General features: G+C 41.2%; 1 protein-coding gene across 2 annotated transcripts in view; it reads left to right on the top strand.

Moving 5' to 3' along the window:
* LEF1 (lymphoid enhancer binding factor 1) overlaps positions 1–19,868 on the top strand; it is a 122,093-nt gene that overhangs the window by 68,864 nt on the left and 33,361 nt on the right. For both annotated transcript variants that reach the window (XM_054990545.1, XM_054990546.1), the window contains exons 5-6: positions 3,933–4,065; positions 18,584–18,674. In XM_054990545.1, the coding sequence (XP_054846520.1) occupies positions 3,933–4,065; positions 18,584–18,674 (224 nt within the window). The remainder of the gene's footprint in view (positions 1–3,932; positions 4,066–18,583; positions 18,675–19,868) is intronic.

Here is a 19,868-nt window from a genome sequence, read left to right as displayed (position 1 = left end):
TCTCTCCCTCTTGCAAAATATAAGACAAGGCCAGAGCTTAAATTAAAATCCTCAGGTTCTTATCTCCTTCCCACAGGAAAGCAAATCTGTGTTGAAAACCGTAAAATTAAGAGGAGAGCAGGGATAGCATAATTTAGCAAAAATTCATGGCAGAAGATTCTGAGCTATATGACTGGAGGGATAGGTCAGACATTATGATGCCACTTGCTAATGCAAGCTCCTTAAGGGGGTGCTCTAAAAACAAGGGAAAGTGTGCAAAGGGGGGGAATGGAAGCTAGGAGGAAACATGACGCTGTCTTCTTTCTTTTTGTTCATTGTAAACTAGAAAGATTAGTTAGAGTGAACAAAAACTAGAAAGGCTTACCGACATTTTTGTATCACATTAAATATAGCTCAACAAATTTATTATCACACTGGCATTCGAATAAAACTTGAGATCGGCAAAATTCCTCTATTCCTGATTTTTAATATTTATGTATTGAATATTGGCCAGAATCATTTTTTCTCTTTTATACAAGTACCCACAACATTATATTTTTGACTTGTCTTTCTTGCTGAAGCAGGCCCACTTGGGCTTTAATAAAATATATGCAAGAGTTCCCCCTTCCCTCTTTCATAGCAGCCCATCCATGGAAAAAGAATTAAGTGATGGCACATGGAGTAATAATGCAAATAAGTCTCAAACATTTCTCTTTTTTTGCATAGACCTATGCTGTGAAAAAAGGAGTAGAAAATTATTCTTGGTAACTCCAGCATCTCTTTAGCTTGAGGGGGGCTGCAGCATGTAGCAATGGCGTGCCATGATTTTTTAAAAAAAATTGTACCAAATTTTATCAAATACTGAGTATAGTGCTGATTTTTTAAAGCTTTGTTTCGCAATATACAGAACAGCAGAGGAATAACTGTGGCTCAGCTAGAGAGGGATGCGTGTGTGTGTGTGTGTGTGGGGGGGGTGCTTTTCACAAACAGTTCTTCTATCTGTCAATAGCAAGTAACCCTAACTTGAGGAAGGGAAAGGACTTGGAGGCAAGATCTAAATAAGAACCCAGATAACTGGGGGACGCTACCAAAATACGCTGGTAGAATTATATATGTAGGTTATCATGGCTTCATAAAATATTCCAGTCATGAATGTTAGAGGTTGCATATAAATTATTTAGAGCTTTTTTAAAAGATAATCAGTCAAGAGAATGTCTCTGTTTTTTTATCAGTATTAAAGATACAAGTTCTATGTTCCCAGGTGCATGTTGCCTTTGCCCTCTTAGGTAGAAGACACAGGGACAGAGTTCAGGAAGGAGGGGAAATGTTTAGGGCTACAGCCAGGGTAAGACTGATAAATGTTCTGTCCTACAGGTACAGGCTGCCAGGATCCCTAAGAGGTGGGGAGGGGCAGTGGGGTATTTACCCTGTTCGCATATTCTTCCATGCCCTGGTATTACTATATCTCCATTGGCTTCCATTCTGTCTCTGAGGGCCAAGCTACAAGTGACAAATGACACTTGAACGGCAAGTGGATTGAGTGGAGGGCAAGTGAACAGGGAGAAATACACTTGCCGTTCAAGCGTCATTCGTCACTTGTAGCTTGGCCCTCAGTCTGGTTCAAAGTATCGATTTTGAACAGAGATGGCCATATACAGCACAAACCTATCTGAACACATCCAGAGAGGACTTGCTCCTTGTTCCTTGCCTTCCAGGGAATGATGGGGACTAAGCTGAGCAGAGCTTTTTATGTGATTTCTCCATTATGCCTTAATATCTTTCCTGACGGCTCACTGTGCTGTCTTCATTAGCCCTTTGGAAAGCAGTAAAACTTTTTATTTAAGGGGACTTTTAATGTAGTTTAAACTAGACATGGGCACGAACAGGAAAAAAAACCAAACAAGCTGTTCGTTGTTCGTTGCCATCCATGAACAACGAACAGTAACGGACATGACACTGTTCACAAACATGTTCGTTGTTAGTGGCCCCTTAAAGATCCCTTTAAACTATCAGTCAGCAGGTGGCAGGGGGAATTCTCCCTGCCCCCCACTGCCTGCCAGCTGATAGTTTAAAGGGCCCTTTCCTGCCATGTGCAAGGGGCAGGGTCCTTTAAACACCCCACAAACTGACCTTCCCAATGTCCAATACCCACCAAATTTGCAGGGGACATAGTCCTCACTGTCCTCCAAAGACCCCCCAACTTTCAGAGAGACTGCACCCCTGGAAAGGCATGATCCATGGGTTTGTTGTCCCTTTGTTGATCATTTTCTGTTCACAGTGGCAAAAATGGGACTGTCTGCTGGAAGTACTTTGAAGGGTTAAAGCCAGAAGGAAAGCCAATTCAGACAGAGTTCAGTCCCTGCCGTTGCCAGGGGAATTGATTGAAAGGCCCCAGACTGTCTGGCTTGACTAACGGCTGATGGCTGACGAAGGCAATGAATGAGGCTTGCAACGACCACTTGTTCGACCACTTGTTCGTTTAGAATGGAGCCTCACAAACGACTTGTTTGCGAACAGACGAATGGGCTGTTCATGGGTTTTTTTCTGTTTGTAATGCTGTTCATGCCCATGTCTAGTTTAAACCTTGTGTTCTCTGTGGAGGTGGGCAAATTCATCCTACTGTAGTTTTCTCTCACTGATTTTTCTATCCTCATGTTTTGGGTGAGGAAGGAAAGGTTTATTCTTGCTTTTATCATTTGATTTGTATGATGGTTAGCTGCTTTTTGTGATGTATAAAATATTCTTATTAATTACATTGAAAGTGCAGTAGAGACAGTATTTTAGCAGAACCTGAGCAAGATGTATTCTGCATGTCATCGCATGTACGATGCATGTGTCCCCATGCCATTGTTAAAGCTTGTAAACCTGTTGGAGATGTCCTGTGCTCTAGCGTTCAGGGTGGAGTGTTCTTAAGTACTTCAAAAGTATGATGAATCTCACTGCCCATACTTTAATACCTGGTTGCAGATTTACTCACTTGCTTTACTTACTTCATTTATATCCCTCCTTTCTCCCAATGGGGACCCAAAGCAGCTTACGTTATTCTCCTCTCCTCCATTTTATTATCAGAAAAACTTTGTGAGGTAGATTAGAGTGAGAGGGTGTGACTGGCCCAAGGTCACCCAGCAAGCTTCCCTGGTGGAGTGGGGATTCAAACCTGGGTCTTCCCAGATTCTAGTCTGACATTCAAACCACTGCACCATGCTGACTCTCTGTTTTAACAAGATTTAACAAGTTCTGCACTAATCTGGTTGCAGCTGTAATACAAGAGAACGGGTTCCCTGAACTACATTCTAAAGGCCTCTGTTTTTTTTCTGCTCATAGATGCTTTAAGCTACTTGCCTTCAACTCTGGATCTTTAGTTATGCTTTGCAACACATGTCTACATATTACCAACCCAGGGAGACACCTTCCAAATACCTGATCTTTGAACTGTTCTGGTTGCCATAGCCATGTGGGGTGGGGAGGAGGTGGATGGATAGATTACTTGAATACTCTTGGTAATGAAGTCATTAATCATCTGCTATGCAGTAAGTCAGACTTGCACGACTTGTGACACATCAAGCTGAAAGCAGCAAAGCAGAGTGATTGCCAGGCCTCATGGTACACCAGCCACACAGCCTGAAAGACTCTTGACGATCCCTCTGTTTTTGCTGTAGGCAGCAAAAGCAGGAACATTACCAAGTCACTGATTTTATGTGGCTTGTGGGGTGGGGCTTTAGGTGAGTTGCAAGTTGTGGAAAAAATGTAAGAGGGGCCCAGTGTCGTGAACTGAAGAGCGGCATGCTACACAGTGTACTGTGTGCCACACTTTTCTTATGTGAGTGTTATCTCAGTAATTGAAAGCAGATCCTGGTCTATATAATTTGAAAATGAATATGCTGACCTTTGTTTTAAAATATGTGCGCTTGCACATACCCAGTGATTACCAATGCTTTTGTTTTCTGTTGTAGTCAAACAAAGTACCAGTGGTGCAGCCTTCCCACGCGGTTCATCCTCTCACCCCACTTATCACCTACAGTGATGAGCACTTTTCTCCAGGGACGCATCCTTCACACCTTCCCTCAGATGTCAACTCAAAACAAGGTGAGAACTTCATTTATTACAGCAATTGAAAATATGTTAACACAACAGACATTCATGTTTTGATATGAGCTCTGCAACGTTGAGGGAACTCAGATTCTTTCTACACAAGACAAATTACACGAGGATGCTCAAGTCAAGGGAGACACAGTGTTAGCCGGGAAGGGTAGATAGCTTTTTCAGTTTCACCTCTCTAGAGCCTGCAAAGATCACTCCTCAGAGGATTTGTTTATTTCCTCCTCTCAGAAATTGAGGAGAAATTGTCAGAGCTTCTAGGAGGTAAAGATGAAATAAATAAACCCTCTGAGGAATGATCTTTGCAGGCTCTAGGGAGGTGAAACTGACAGAGTCTTCGGCTCTGTCTTTTTAACTACCCTTCCCGGCTAACATTGTGTCTCCCTTGACTTGAGCGTCCTCATGTAATGCATCAAGTGTAGAGAGACTCTCATTTTAGTATTGTTTAGTATTTTATTTCAACGTAGTATTATTTAACTTTAGTACTGTTCTAAAGGTTTTTTTAAATCAAAAAGCCAAATACCTGAATTTTCTCAATTTTCTTCATAGTTTACGAAATGTGTGAAACTGCTATGTATGTCCTTAGCATCCTCTGCTGTACCAAAGTATTGCAATACAGATAGTTTGAAGTAGCTGTGTGTTGGTGCTGTTTCTTCAAACAAATAAGGAGGATGATGTCACCTTCTCTTAATCTTAATTCATATTTCAATATTAAATCTTAAATTTCAATCTCCTGATTGAAAATGTTCAGTTTAAGACTAAATCTCACATTAAATATTGACACAAAATTAATCTAACTCTCAACATGACCCCAGTTTTTGATACTTAAATCTAAACACTGGAACCATGAACAGACAAGAGTCTTTCTATAAATCTGACAAAAGCCCTAGGTTAGCAGAAAAATCTAAAATTTACAAAATAGATGTATACTAGTGGATTGGCTTGACCTGTATAGACCAGACAAGATTGATATTGGCCCTTTTCACACTACATACCTTCTTCCAGAACATAGTGAAATGCAGCACAAAAACCACAGAAGATAGCATCTTCTTGCGAGAGTTTTGCGCAATGTCGCGCAAAACTCACGTGACATTGCGCAAAACTCTTGCGAGAAGACGCTATCTTCTATGTTTTTTGCACTGCGTTTTGCGATGTTCTGGAAGTAGGTATGCAGTGTGAAAAGGGCCAGTGTCAGATCCCAGAAGCTAAATAGGGTCAACCTTGATTAGTAATTAGATGGGAAACCTGCAATGAAGACCAGGGTTGCAGAGGCAGGCAATGGCAAACCACCTCTGTTAGTCCCTTGCCATGAAAACCCCACCGGTGGTTGCCATAAGTCAGTTTTGACTTGACAGCACTCTCCATAACTGGGGGATTAAAACCATCCGAAACAAAAGGAGCAGTGCCTGCACATTTAAGAAATGATTGCCTGCTGAGATTTTGGTGGTGATTGTAGGGGCTACTACACAATCACAACAATATTATCAGCCTTCAGATCTTGGTATCTATCAGTAAAAGGCAGTGAGAGAGAGCCCAAGAGGGCCCTTCCCACTTCCCCAGGCTGTTTTGGCCACCCATTCCACTCCTGCTCTCCTTCCTCCTATTCTGGAGGGAGGAACTCATCAGAGCCAGGGCCAGGCGTGCAATATGCACAATTCGCCCAGGTGAGGCAGTGGCTACTGGATGAAGTGATGCCACACAACTCTTCTGGACTTAGCAGCAGCCACCACACAACTCACCTGAGTGACTTGCTATAGCACAACTTTCCCAGGGAGAGCCTGCTGGGGAAGAGAAGGAGAGAAAACTGCTGAGAGCCAAAGTAGTGTCGGGGCTAGAGTTTCAGACTAAGACCTGGATGAGCCAGGTCCAAATCTTCAATCTGCCATGGAAACTTATTGGGTGAACTTTGGTTAATTACTCTCATCCTAATCTACTTCACAGGGTTGTTGTAGGGAGAGAAGAATGATGTAAGCTTTTTAAATATCCCCACTGAGGAGAAAGATGGAGTATAAATGAAGTACAAAATAATAAACCTGAAGACTGGGAGGGACGGATAAAAGAAAGGTCAGTTAGTGAGTGGGAAGGAGAGAAGGTAGCAGGGGGAAAGGAGAGCATGCTAGGAGGCTGCTAGGAGGAGAGAAAGAGGAAATCGGGTGGGGAAGATGATACAGGGGGAAATGCAGTGACTCCCATAAATCCTTGAAAGTTCCTGCTTGTCTTTTAAAGCACATTCAGAGTAATTTTGAGCCACTTACTGACTTCTCATAGGACCACAACAATAAGGAGCTAGGTCAGATTAAAATCCTGTTGGTTTATAGGATTTGCAGGTCTACAGCTTTTATTTCAAAATGGTTTTGGAGCTAGTGTGCTTTGCCGGTAATCTCTATCAATTGAAATTCTTTGGACAAGAATGTGGCATTATGCAGAGACTGAGCTGAAAAATACGATGACAGCTTAAAAATGTTAGTTATTTAGGCATTTCCCCCACACACACTTTTCTCCCCAGTGGGGACCCAAGGTGGCTTACAAAATATAATTTTAATAGAAGAACTAGAAATTGTAACTTGGGATGGTCCTGGATAGGGTTGTTCACCAAAAAGAAAAAAAATTCTGGGAAATCCAGGTTTCAGGAATCTCAAAAAAAACAACCAACCCTGAGATTCCTGAAATACAGGGAAGATTCTCTGATCTATTTAAGACAGATCAGAGAATCCCAGATTTATTCAGTCATTATTCTCTATGGGGAAAACTATTGGGAGGCGTTTTCTGGGAACCTACTCATGACTGTCCTCTAAAGTCCCCCCAAGTGTCAGGAAGATTGTACTCCAGGGTCCAATTCTATGGGCCCTTGAAGGTGTCCCCAACCACTCTCCATTGTTCCCGATGGGAAAAAACTATCTGCAGGCTATCCAGGAGGCTGGATGTGGCATTTTTCAAGAAAACTCCCCCAAATTTGCAGGGAACCACCTACTCCTGACTATTCTATAAAGACCCCTCAAGTTTCAAGAATATTGGACACCGGGGTTCCTGAACAAGGTGCCCCCAGCTACTCTCCGTTGTTTTCTATGGCGGAAACATTTCCACGCAGGCTCTGAGGCAGAAACGCACAGGGGCAAGGTTGCCAGTGGCCAAAGGAACATTCCCAAATGCAAGAGGAAGCCCAGCACAACCAAACTGAAGCAAGGGAATGGATGGAATACCCCCAGAATCAAAGTGAATCAAGGGGACCAATATCAAATGAGGGAGTAATGTCAAAACAGAGAATTCCACCCAGATCAAACTGAAGCAGGGGACTCTGTCACAACTTAGCCCAACTGAACCTGGAAAGTTGGATTTAGCTGGGTAGGCAAAAATCTGACTTTCCCCCTGAATCCCAGATCTGGATTGCTCACCCCTAGTCCTGTATCCCTGGGGACAGCACATTCAAAGCCACAGGCAACAAGCTAAAGGGCCCTTTGGTTTGCACCAAAGGCTTGTATGTCACTCTTAGGCTTTGATATATGCAACGGGAACGGAAAGCAGAAGTTCACCTTGGATCTTACACAGCTGGTAGAGATGTTCCTTAAATCCCCTTCCTTTCTAAGAGAAGCTCTGGACCCACCTAGGCTTTAATACGTGTAAGAGGAAATATCTGTTTGCCCCTATAGCTGTATTAACTGAAATATCTCCTAGTTTTGGTGGAATCTCTGTGAAACTTTGGTTTGTGAGAGGGTCCTGCTTGCAGCTTCCTATCTGCCATATGAGCAACCACCTGAATTTTGCAGCATTGCTATACATTCAATGGCTAGTCAGTTGAAGATCAATTTGGACTTGAAAAAACTGTTTATCTGAGGGAAGGGAGAACTAGTCTGAGGGAGGAAAAACAGTTTTGTGACCCTGGCTTTAGCTTAGCCCTCTGTTGCCCTGTTAACTTGGAATCTTGCACATACTTATGTACTGTATCAATATTATGAAGAAAATTTATATTAAATAGCCATTCAAGCCCTTCATGGCCTTAGTCCCTTTTATCTATGGCACTGCCTCTCTCCCTATGTTCCACCACATCACCTTTGCTCATTGGAATAAGGCCTTCTGGAAATGGGCAAAATCAACAATTGTCTGTGCGTATTTATTCTCTTTGTGGCCCCCATTTTGAGGGATGGCCTGCCCGATAGGGTTAGAAAGGATCCCACTAGTCTGGCTTTCCATAAATATGCCAGACTGAATTATTCAGGAGCTTTTTATGCAGTTTGGAGGGCTGTTCTGTATCACAATGGTTCAGAGAAATACTTTGAAGAAGTTATAGGGACAGACTGTGTGTGTGTATATATGTATATGTATATACGTATAGTCTGTACTAACTATTGTAACCCTGTTTATGGGATGTTTTAGTCATAGTTCATATTGACATATCTGCTTTAAGTCTCACTGAGAAAGGCGGGCTATATATAAGTCAATAAATAAAAATGAGTGTTGTACTCTGATTTCTTTCTCTTCCTGGAATGCTAAATTAGTATGAATCAACCTACATTTAAAAGGCCTAGTGAAATAACCAGGGCCTCCAAAACATGATCAAGCAAAGCTGATTCTGATGGTATATACGTGAAATCCTGATAGTATCGACTTTCCTTTTAAATTTTTCATAAAACGTGTCTAGGGAAGATATGAGAAACTCTGAATCAAGCTATACTCCAGGGCATTGAATGGTTAGGAAACAGATTATTGGAACTCTGTAGATTGAGGAAAGAGCCAAAGGTGTGAATGGCTATGTTCTCTCTGTGCATATGAATTACTCTGGCTTGAATGGGAAGGACAATTTAATGCAGATTTTTTTCTCACATACTGTAAAATCTGACTTTTCTGACTGCAAAACATAGGGGGATTCCGCATGATCAATTTTGATCGGACTTTCTGAGCAGTCATGCCGCGGTGGAGTCCTACGAATCCACTTCTCCCCGATTCCACATTAGGCTTTTGTTTCTCATATTTCATCGGCTCAAAGTCCATCATGCGGAATTTTTGACAGGATAAAAATCGATTCCTCATCGCTTTTTCCGGGGGAAGTGTCGAATGATGCACATCATTTTTTTAATATCTCCCCCCCCCCAAAACGTTGCTACACATAAACGTTGCATCAAATAAACATATTGGATAGGCCAGAGCACTTCCCGCCGATATTGTGGAAGAGTATTGGCTATTGACATTTGGAGGGAAAATTGTTACCAATGACCCCGCATCTATCTTTCCTGCTTTCTTTGTGAGCAGTGTGGTTTAGTGATAGGTGTTGTGTTGAGGAGGGTCTCTTTCTCCCTCCATGAAATGCCTAGACCACTAGTTGAACGCTGAAGTCCCTCCATCACACTTTCACTCTACCTCAGAAGCTGTCAGCTGTCAGCAAGCAACAAGTAACAAATTTGGCGCGTTGTAAAATGGACCGGTTATTGGTCAGCTGTTGTCATGTGACACAGGATATGTTTCTGCATAGACTTGTAGAAACGTTGCAACGGTTTTTTTACATTTTTTTTTAAAAAGAGGGAAAGGGAAAGGGTAGTGGGTGTGGCTTAGAAAACACGATTGGCCAATCAAATTCGAAGGGCGAGAGAAAAGGGCAAGGGTGGGGAGAACATCGGATAAAGAATTCCGCATGATTAAAATCCCTAATCTGCTGAGCATGGACAAATAAGTCGGGGGAAAGCAGGATGGGAAAAAACCGGACAAAATGTGCAGTGGCTTCAAATCTGCTGCTAGGATTGCCTTCCCGCGTGTGGAAACACAAGAAAAAATCGATGTCATTTAGAAGCTGAAGCAGGGAAAACCACTTGTGCAGAATCACCCACAGAGCTGCATGGTTTATATTTTAATACCTAGAATTCTGTAGACTACTGGAGGAGGACCATTGCTAGCTTGATGTGCTGGTGTAAGAAGTGCAGTTTGGCTGGTTTGGGGGCCACTTATTGCATAAGAAAAAGGCAGCTAAAGTGTACAACAACTTTTAGGGATCCATTAGAAATGGTGTGTAGGTGGAGTATTAAGAGTTAAAAAAAATGTAGAGAGCAGAGAGAAGCAGACAGCTGACACTGTTGATTTAACTTTGCAATACTGACATTCTTAAACATTTGTGCTGGACCTAGTTAATTAAGTACAGATATTTGAGTGTTCATAACAAACATTTTCAGTTTGGGAGGCTTAGTCAAAAGGAGAACGAGCCATATGCATAAGTAGGCAGTAGACACTGTTGTGTGAACACGTTACAAATACAAATAGCACACTTGAGAGAACTAAGAAGAGAATCAGGAGAGATCTTTCTCAGCTGGAGGAGAAATCTGACCATCTGTCGAGTTCTTATGGGTTTTAATCCAGATTCATTGGCAGACAATTGACGAGATGTTTTACCATTGTTGCCTACTGAGAAGAGCTTTCTAAAACTGGACCTTTCCCCTGGGTTTTTCTTTATTTTGTAATATAGGTAGCTGAAACCATGGGTGGTACACCAGAATACCAGTGCTTGCTGGGCATATTGTGTTATACGTGTTTCAGGCTTTTTGTTGTGGATGTCTAATGGCAGTGGTAATTTAATGTTGTGATAGAAGTCGTATAGTTTTGAGTGTATATTGATAACATCTGATGGCATTGTATGTGATGGAATAGATCAGCCCTTGCCATTATTACATAAGATGTTCCATAATTAGGCAGACAGTGGGAGATTGCTTTGTTCCTCCTAAAGCAATTTCCTAAAGAGGAAATAGAGTAGGTTAACAGAAATGGGTCTTCCTCTTTTAATTCAAGGTGCATCCCCACACAGGAGGTACTGCAGACAACATCTATCTAAAAACCTTTTTAAAAGCAGAGGTAGGAATAAATACTGTATTTACAAATATAAATTGACCTTTACTTTTCTTTTAGCTTTCACCTACTCTGGTACTTGCTTAGAAAATCCAAAAGCAAACAGAAGCAGACCAGGTACTGATGCCAACTATCTTATGTTGGCTTGGCTGATAAATTGAAAACCAGTGCAAAGAGTACACAAATCTTGTTTATTTGCTCTGATAGTTTGAATTCCAGAGGATATACAAGTAACAGTGTTGACCATTGCATTATGCGTGGTGCAGATAAAGAAGCGGGAAGTAAAGTGAGTCAAAGTTCAGATGTTTCTTTTTTTAAAGGAGCTACAGGAGTAGGTGGAACCAAGTAGGTGGAACTACTCAGGAGCAAGCAGGGCATGGTAGCTTTCTCAAGCATGCTCTGTTCACAGTGTAGTGCGGTCTTGGAGAGTACTGTTTTCTTCTATTCTTGTACTGTCTCTTAAAATGACTAGGGCCGTTTTCACATGTCTTACTTGCTGCCGGAACATCGCGCAAAACACCCAGATTTCTTGCATGAAATCGTGCCAGGAAGACGCGATTTTGCGCAAAACTCCCGGGTGACAGTGTCTTCCTGGCGTGATTTTACGCAAGAAATCTGGGTGTTTTGTGCTATATTCCAGCGGCAGGTAAGACGTGTGAAAACATCCATTATCTCTTGTACAACTTCTCATTTAAAACATCAAGCTTTTCATATAAAGCAAGATTTGTAATTTCACTAAATAAATCAATGGCTTAATGGTCTCTACGGCTATGATTCTGTGTGCTTCCTTAGGGTATGAGATTTAAGCAGAGCATGAAAACCATAGGGCTCATTTGGGATTAGGATTAGTTTTAATCCTTGAGGTGGCTTTAGAGTTGGTAGCATTTTTATGTTTGGGGGGAATGAGAGCTGATGGACCATTTCCAGTGGGACTCTTAGCCTACTACAAAAAAACCCCACTAACCCAGAACAAAAGACTGACCTTGGCACCCACAAGAGTCAACTTGATGAGCAGCTTAGTCGGAACTGGAGTGACAATCAGAAGCCATATGAATCATATCAAGTGTGACCATTACAGGTCTGAAAATGATTCTTAATTAACCACTGATCCTCTGTGGTAGCAAGTTTCCAAAATCTGTGAGTCACAAGGGAACCACTGAAAATGTATAAGCAGCAATTTACCTAATCTAATAAATCCTGTACTGCTCCGTATTTGGACTGCAGCTCTCCTTCCCTTCCAGTTTCTCCTTTTATATGCTTTATTTCAGAACAATTTCTCAAGACTTACTTTCAATAAAACTTACATAAGATCAGTTAAGTTTTCCAGGATGCTTATATTTCATATTTATGATTTATATAATATCCTTTCTCAATTTTTAGTTTTAAAATCACAGCGAAAACTAACCATGAAATGTACAAACAGTGAATTTCTTCGTTGTTGAGGTGCCAAAAACTCTGTGTGACATAAGCTTACATGGGCCAGAGTCCACTCCATTATACATGAAGAGTTCACTCAAGTTGGAAATCTGAGTGTGCATGTATAATTGGTTTGTTTGATTTCCAAACTGGAAACAAAAGGTGGTAGCACAAAGTAATACAGATACCAGTCTGATTAGCATCCTGAACAGAAAATGGGATACGGTTAATAATGCCTTGCATAAAGCTAATCTCCACACAAGTGAGCACTTGGCTTCTCAAAACAGGGTATGCCATTTACAGTGTACATTTTGCTTTTCTTTTGTCAAACTCTTCCCACAACAGTGGTATTTTTAACTCTCCCAGCACTATTGCTAATCTATCCAGTCTTGGTGACTCTGCTTCTGCTTCCCTCATCCGTACACATGATGATACAGTTCTCCATAGACCTGAAGGCTTTTTAATGCTCTGAGTCAAGAAATACTTCCGCTGTCATCTCGGTGCTTCAGCAAGAGAGGTTCTGAGTGGACTGTTCCTGATACGATTCCAGTCTTGGGGTTTCCATTGACTTGGGTCATAATGTTCACGTTGATATTAAAAAGCAGCATTGTTTATAGTCTCAGCCATTCAGGGTATAATACCATCCATAGCCTCAAACAATTCTGATGTCATAGTCCAGTGCTATCAAAGGGGAATGCAGTGGTCATTGTGAACGGGTCAGATTATAAATGGGAGGCTAGGAAATCTCTCCAGCATGGCAGTCTTTAGACTCTACTGAGGAACACCCAAAATAAATTAAGCGACCTGCTCCTAAATCGAAGAGGGGGAGAATGATATAAGCTGCTTTGGGTGCCCTTTGAGGAGACATTCTCTAAGAAGGGATATCTGGAATGTTCACTTTCTCTATAGCTATGTGTTGACAATAATTGCTTTATACTGGGAGCCAATTAACTACTAAATTTATTGGCATGTTTCCAGCTGCCGCCACAAGGTTCATTGTCTTCAGCCAAGCCTAAAGATGTAAGTGCATTTGCACGTGCATCAGAAATGCTGACATCTACAGTACTCACTTGAATAATAGAAGAAACAGATTTTCAAGGTCAGGTGATTATCTAGGAGTCACCTACTCCATGACAGGCCCACCAGATGGATCAAGAGTGTCTTTCATCACCTACAGATCCAAGTAAAACCTCCCCAGCACATCATGAAGGATCTACAATCCATCCTGGATCATGCCTTCTCACAGTCGGCGTTTGTCTAATGCAACCCATAAACAGCAGTGGGCCACCTATTAAAGAAGATGCTCTGCCATTTATGTAGTTCTGTCAGTGAAAGAGGATAAAAGGACACATACTGGGAATTAAAATGAGGATAAAAACTGGGACAGGGTTAGGCCCCTAGGACATTGTTGCAAACACCAGACAAAGGTTGCCAAAGGTTGTGCTATCATAAAGCTACTGAAGCTATTGTGATTTGTTATCAAATTTAACATTTGTTCGTAGCAAATCTTAGATCAGTAAATAAAGTAGTTATCCCTTTTTTAAAAGTGAGTTTACAAAAATATGCTGTGCCTACTCATCACTAGTGGCTACTAGACATAACGGTCACATCTACTCAGATTGGTTCATGCATTTATTCAATTGGATTAGTTATTAATCTATGCTCTGCTTTACACCAAGATGCACAGCTGTCTCTTGCTTTACTTGATATTTTGGACTTGCTTTGTAATGTTGCTCGGCCAGTTACCCCTTTCTCTGATCTGAGAGAATTTATACTTAATAGGGTTGCTAGCCTTCAGATGGAGCCTGGAGATCTCCTGGAATTACAACTGATCTCCAGACTAAAGAGATGTTCCCCTGGAGAAATGGCTGCTTTGGAAAGTAAACTGTATGGCATTAAACACTGCTGAGCACCCTCACCTCGCCAAACTCTGCCCTCCCCAGACTTCACTCTGAAATCTCCAGGAATTTCTCGTCCCAGAAGCGACAAGCCTTAACTACCCATCATTTCATGCCTTTTAACATCAGGGTTGTGGCAAATGAAAGCTTATGTCACAGCAAATTATTACATCTTTAATATTCCATAGACTCTTCTTTGTATGTGTTCCAGCTCCTTTAAAACATGAACCAGAGAAGCTGATGTTTAAAGTTTAGACGGGGGATTCTTGCAGTACATTTAAACTGAAAATCATTCGTTTTTCTTGTTCTTGTGTGTGTGTATAATTTTTTTAAACCCATTGCTATGTCATATGGGAGAACCTTTGAAAGATCTCTTGCCCAGCTGCATCTTGCTCTGGAGCCTAATTCTCTCTGCTTGGGTCCATTCATCATTACTTATTTATTTATTTGCAGTCCACATTTCTCACTGAGACTCAAGGCGGATTACACAGTGTGAGATTAGTGCGGTCAGTTTCAATGACATTTCAATAAATAATGTAACAGGGAACATAAATGCAACTTTGCAAAGATTTAAAACCAGCATAAATCCAATACAGAGCTGAAGAAATGCTTAAACAGAGCATAAGCAATTCTAAGATATACCCATTCTTCCTCCCTCAGCAAACTTCTTGTACCCAAATGTTTCACAGCCTTGGAATCTGAAGGCAATGCGAGATGAGATGTTGGGGAGATCCATGATCAGATCAGATCTCCTAAAATGTCATCCTTCAGCTCAAAGCAGTCTTAGATGCTCTGGTACTAAGGGAGGAAAGGGCGGGTGGCAATCAGTGTTACCTTGATTATAGAATGTTATCTTTGTTCTGATTAACCCTTTGATGTAATGGATTTAAGCTACCCATCTGATTTCATTAAAGACCCTCCTACAGCTGTACGTGAGGTCTGAAGCAAACTGCAAGCGCACAGCCTTGATTTGGGCCAGAACTGGGATCAGAGGGGCTTTAAACCTTTAATCCTCACTTGTTTTTGCTAATGGAAGCTGCCCCTGCACGTGCACGCAAGTGCGCAATCTCTCTCTCTCTCTCTCTCTCTCTCTCTCTCTCTCTCTCACACACACACACACACACTCTGTTGGTACTTCAAAGGTAAATGAAAGCGGGATTAAAAGTTATGTGGGGGTTCCTCGTTTTTTGGTTAGTAAAGCCAAAAGATTAAACTCCCTTTCATGTAGCCTCAGTCTGAATCAGGGACATGTATGCTTGCAGTTTACAGATAATTATTGTCCCTGTTTTGTCCCTTAATATTTAGAACTATGCATAATTCCTACAGCTCCCAGAACAAGAAGTTCCTTAATTTAGGAACAGATTTTTACCCTGTGGCTCTAGAAAAACTTAGTTCCTCTTCTGGCTTAGTTAACCCTTCCTGGCTTGACATTAGAGGGCTGAAACTTACTTTCTAAAAAAAATGGGATGCACACATTTGCTTTCCATCTACATTACCTTGTACTTTACTCCTAGTGCTTCCCAACAGCAGATTATGGTTTGTAAATCCCAGCCCCTCAGAGATGGTCTAATTCAGGGCTTTTTTTCTGGGAAAAGTGGTGGTGGAACTCAGTGGGTTGCCCTCGGAGAAAATGGTCACATGGCTGGTGGCCCCGCCCCCTGATCTCCAGACAGAGGGGAGTTAAGATTGCCCTCCGCGCCGCAAGAGGTTCCGGAACTCCATTCCCCCGTGTTCCCCCTGAAAAAAAGCCCTGGTCTAATTTAAATATAATTTACCTTCAAAGCTGGTGCCTGTTGTTCTTCACCTGACTGGAAACATCTAACACCCTAATCAGGAGGAAGAACATTCTGTCCATTTACAGGTGACGGGTCTAGCGATCTCCCTTAGCCCTTGTGGCCAAGTTTGTAGGTTCCAAAACCTCCATTTGTGCTCCAGAAGAAATGTCAGTTTTCGTGAAACAAAGGTGACTGTTTACATTGAGCCTAAAGAATATAGCTTGTCTAATTTTTTAAAAAAAATCTAGACAAGATAGCTCATTTGTTTGATTTTCTGTTTTGAATTGTCTAGTTTGAGTTGTTCATCCCTTTTCGCTTTTCTCTGGGCGCTTATCCTGTTCTGATTTGTATCCCAAGAAAACTTGTCTCAGAAGCCTTGTTGCTTGACCATGGTAGCTAGGTTTAGAGAGAGAGAGAGGCAGCCTGTTGAACAAGGATCTTGAGTAATGAGGATGCACCCCCAGTTCTTGCTTTAAAAAGGTCCTTCAGTTGTGTGTGTGTGTGGGGGGGGAATAAATGAGGTGCTTGCAATGTATTGTAATTAATGTGTGGCTGGACAGGTCTGCACCTCCGGCCACTGTGATTCTGATCCATCACAGATTTTTAACCTTTTCCTTCTGCAACGTTTCCTTGGTATAAATTATTTCCCTCTGAAAATATCTGGCCTTTGGACAGAGGAAGAACATACACAAAACAGATCTTACCTAGTTTGACCCAATTATCTGCACAATTCTATTTATCATTCTGCCATTCTTTGAAGCACTTATACTGGTAGAGAGCCAAGCCAGGCTTCAGTTTAAAAGGTGAACTGAAAATCACTTTGTCTGTTCACTATGCAGCAGTGACTTGTATGAAACCTCCAGGCTTCCTAAATAAGCCTCAGAAATTACTATGCAAGAAAAGCTCCTGGCACAGACATTGCAATATTGTGCCAAATTAGAATATATGTGAGATAATCTGACCTCAAGATGTCCTGCAGTTAGGAGCCTGAATTGATAGTGTTTTGCATACATGATTGACACAATATGCTTAATTCAAACAACCTCACTCTTCACCTCCCTCCCCATCTGAGAACACCATTTGAAACACCACTGTAACACCATGATTTGAATTGACTTCAAATGTGTGTAACTTGGAAGACATAAGCCCCCTAATTTTTCTTGAATAAAGCTTATTTCATATATTGCTCTCAGACCTTCCTTTATAGTTTTAAAAATGGTGAACAGAGCTATGCCCAGGTTTTCATGATCCCAAGCAAGCTTCCTGAACAATAGCTGTATCCCTTTCTTACACTTTTTCATTTCTGCAATGGTTAATCATCTTCCTAGTCTTCCAAACACAATGAAAAAAATGAGGAGTATAGTTTGAGGATTATACCCTAAACTTTGGAGAGTTGAATCACACCTACTGTGAAACTTTGAGCATTTTGCTACCGCCACTGCTTACAACAGTGGCTATGGTAAGAAATGGTTAATTTTTTAATTGTCATATAAGACTGAGTCACTATATATTGGCTTTAAACCAGTTCATATGAAACAATTGTCTTTTGAAGACATGAATGATCATTCCATCATTATCCTACTCTCTGCTTCCCCTTCCACCACCATATATATATTTATTTAATACCAAGCCTGATGAAGAGTGCAGGGGAACTTGCACTCACTATTTTGTGATACTTTGGTCCCAGCAAAAAGTTATAATACTACTGTTGCCCTTTCTCTGATATATATTATACCTGCACCATGAGATTCTTGAACTGTAGATACCAAGAATTAAACCCGGATCCTTCTGGGTACGTACTTAACTCAATGGTAACCAAGAAATGTATTTTCTTGGCATCTGGGTACACCAATTCCATTTTGTTTCCATGTACAGAGACTGCTGCATTTTCACTGCCACCATTCCTATTGCTATATCATAGTGAAGTAATTCAGTTAAAGCTGCAAAAAGCATTTTTGTTTGTTCGCTTAGAGTATTTCACTGCTGCCTTTCAACAAAAAAATTCTCAAGATGGAATACGATAAAAGCAACAACATAAATAAAAACAGCAGAATGCCATAGTTAAAAGCAGTGGAATGCAGAAATTAAAAGTCAAAGGGGTGCAGAGGAAGGTATTACTTGTTCCCCACTGTCAGGGAGAATAAACATTCCTTCGCTACTGCCAGAACTTAAGAGTAGGCAACAGGTAATCAGATGTCAGGTGGGAGTTGCAGAGATGGGTGCTGAAAGAGAGAGAGGACCTCCCGTATCTTCCTCATTTCACAGGGTGATGTTAAGACAGTAGAGCCTCCACTGAAGATCTTAATAACTCATATTTAGGAGTTGAAAAAAACCTGGTTCCAAATTATTTAGGGCTTTAAAGGTAAGAACAAACATTTAGAATTATTCCTAGACATAACCACATAATCTGACGGGGGTAAAATAATCTTGAACATGGAATATTTAAAAAGAACATTGAATGCAGTTTATATTCTAAAGATGCAGCTGCTTTCCCCCACCCCCCACCCCATGTTCTTAATTTGTTAAAATGGATATGGTTGTATTCTTTTTTCATAACATTTGATATTTTACTTTGCATTTTCCACTCTTTAACAGGCATGTCCAGACATCCTCCGGGTCCTGATATCCCCTCCTTCTATCCTTTGTCTCCTGGTGGTGTCGGACAAATAACGCCACCTCTTGGCTGGTAAGAGACTCCTGCTGTTTCCTAAGATGCGTGTGCATGCTTGCATGACGTGTGCAATTGCAATGAGCTTTATTTTATTTGTTTATTTTATTTGTTGTATTTATATCCCGCCCTCCCCACAAGCGGGCTCAGGGCGGGTCACACAACATCATAAAACCACAGTTTAGAATACAATAAACAACAGTTAAAAATCATAAAACAATAAAATCAACAGATATCATTGGACAGTGGAGCGGGAAAAAACAAAACAGGCAAGGGGCCAGCAGGATAGTTCGCCAGCTTTGAAGTACAGAGACCAGTGGTTTGGCTGTGGTAGTAAATATGTATTAAACTAATAATGCACAATTAATGAACTGTATAGCTTGGATTCATTGGTTTCTGGTGTGTGCACTCAGAAACATTTGTACCCTTTAGGATGGTTTTATGTCTCTAGAAAGTTTTTGGAGCTTCCACTGAATTGAGAGCTGGAACATATAAAGAAAGGCAGAGTTCTGCCGAACATGTGTTTAATATTATCTGACTAGATAATTGCAGTTAGCTTGCTCACATCTTGATTTATTTCAGTGTACTCTCATTTCAGAACACAAACTCAAACTTACCACTTGCTGTCAACTCAAGACTGTACTGCCCATGTGACAGATGGGTAGTCAAAATGTTTGCAAGAGTGAAGTCACAATTTTCTCAAGCCACTAGAGAGTCTGCACTATGACTAGTTTGTGATTGTTTGCCAGATCGTATCCCATGTATATACAGTACATCTGGAGGTTTTTTTTTAAAAAAAAAAAAGATTGCAGGCTGCTTGGAAAGTGACTGTGAATCTAACTTTAGTAAATCATCTCCCACTCTTGTCATCTATCAAATCCATTCCTAAGAAGAAATTATCCATGAGGCAATGCAAAAGTCTTTAGGGAATTAGTGTCATCAAACCCAAGATGGGGCCTGCAGTTCTCTTGGAATTGCAACTGATCTTTAGATTAGAGAAATGACAGTTTTGGAGCATGGTCTCTATGGCACCACATGGCCACTGGGTTTCCTTCCCTCTCCAAACTTCACCCCTGGTACTGCACCCAAACCTCCAGGAATTTCCCATACTGGTGGTGGAAACTCCAGTAGAAGATCACCGCAGCTTTTTTGCCATTGTGGGAAAGGGCACACTGGCATGTCAACAGAACCAGAATAATGGCACCAGAAATT

The sequence above is a fragment of the Eublepharis macularius genome, chromosome 10 (assembly GCF_028583425.1).
Source record: "Eublepharis macularius isolate TG4126 chromosome 10, MPM_Emac_v1.0, whole genome shotgun sequence".
Lineage (NCBI taxonomy): Eukaryota > Metazoa > Chordata > Lepidosauria > Squamata > Eublepharidae > Eublepharis > Eublepharis macularius.
The sequence above is the reverse complement of the archived record's forward strand: the minus strand, read 5'-3'. Positions and strand labels throughout refer to the sequence as shown.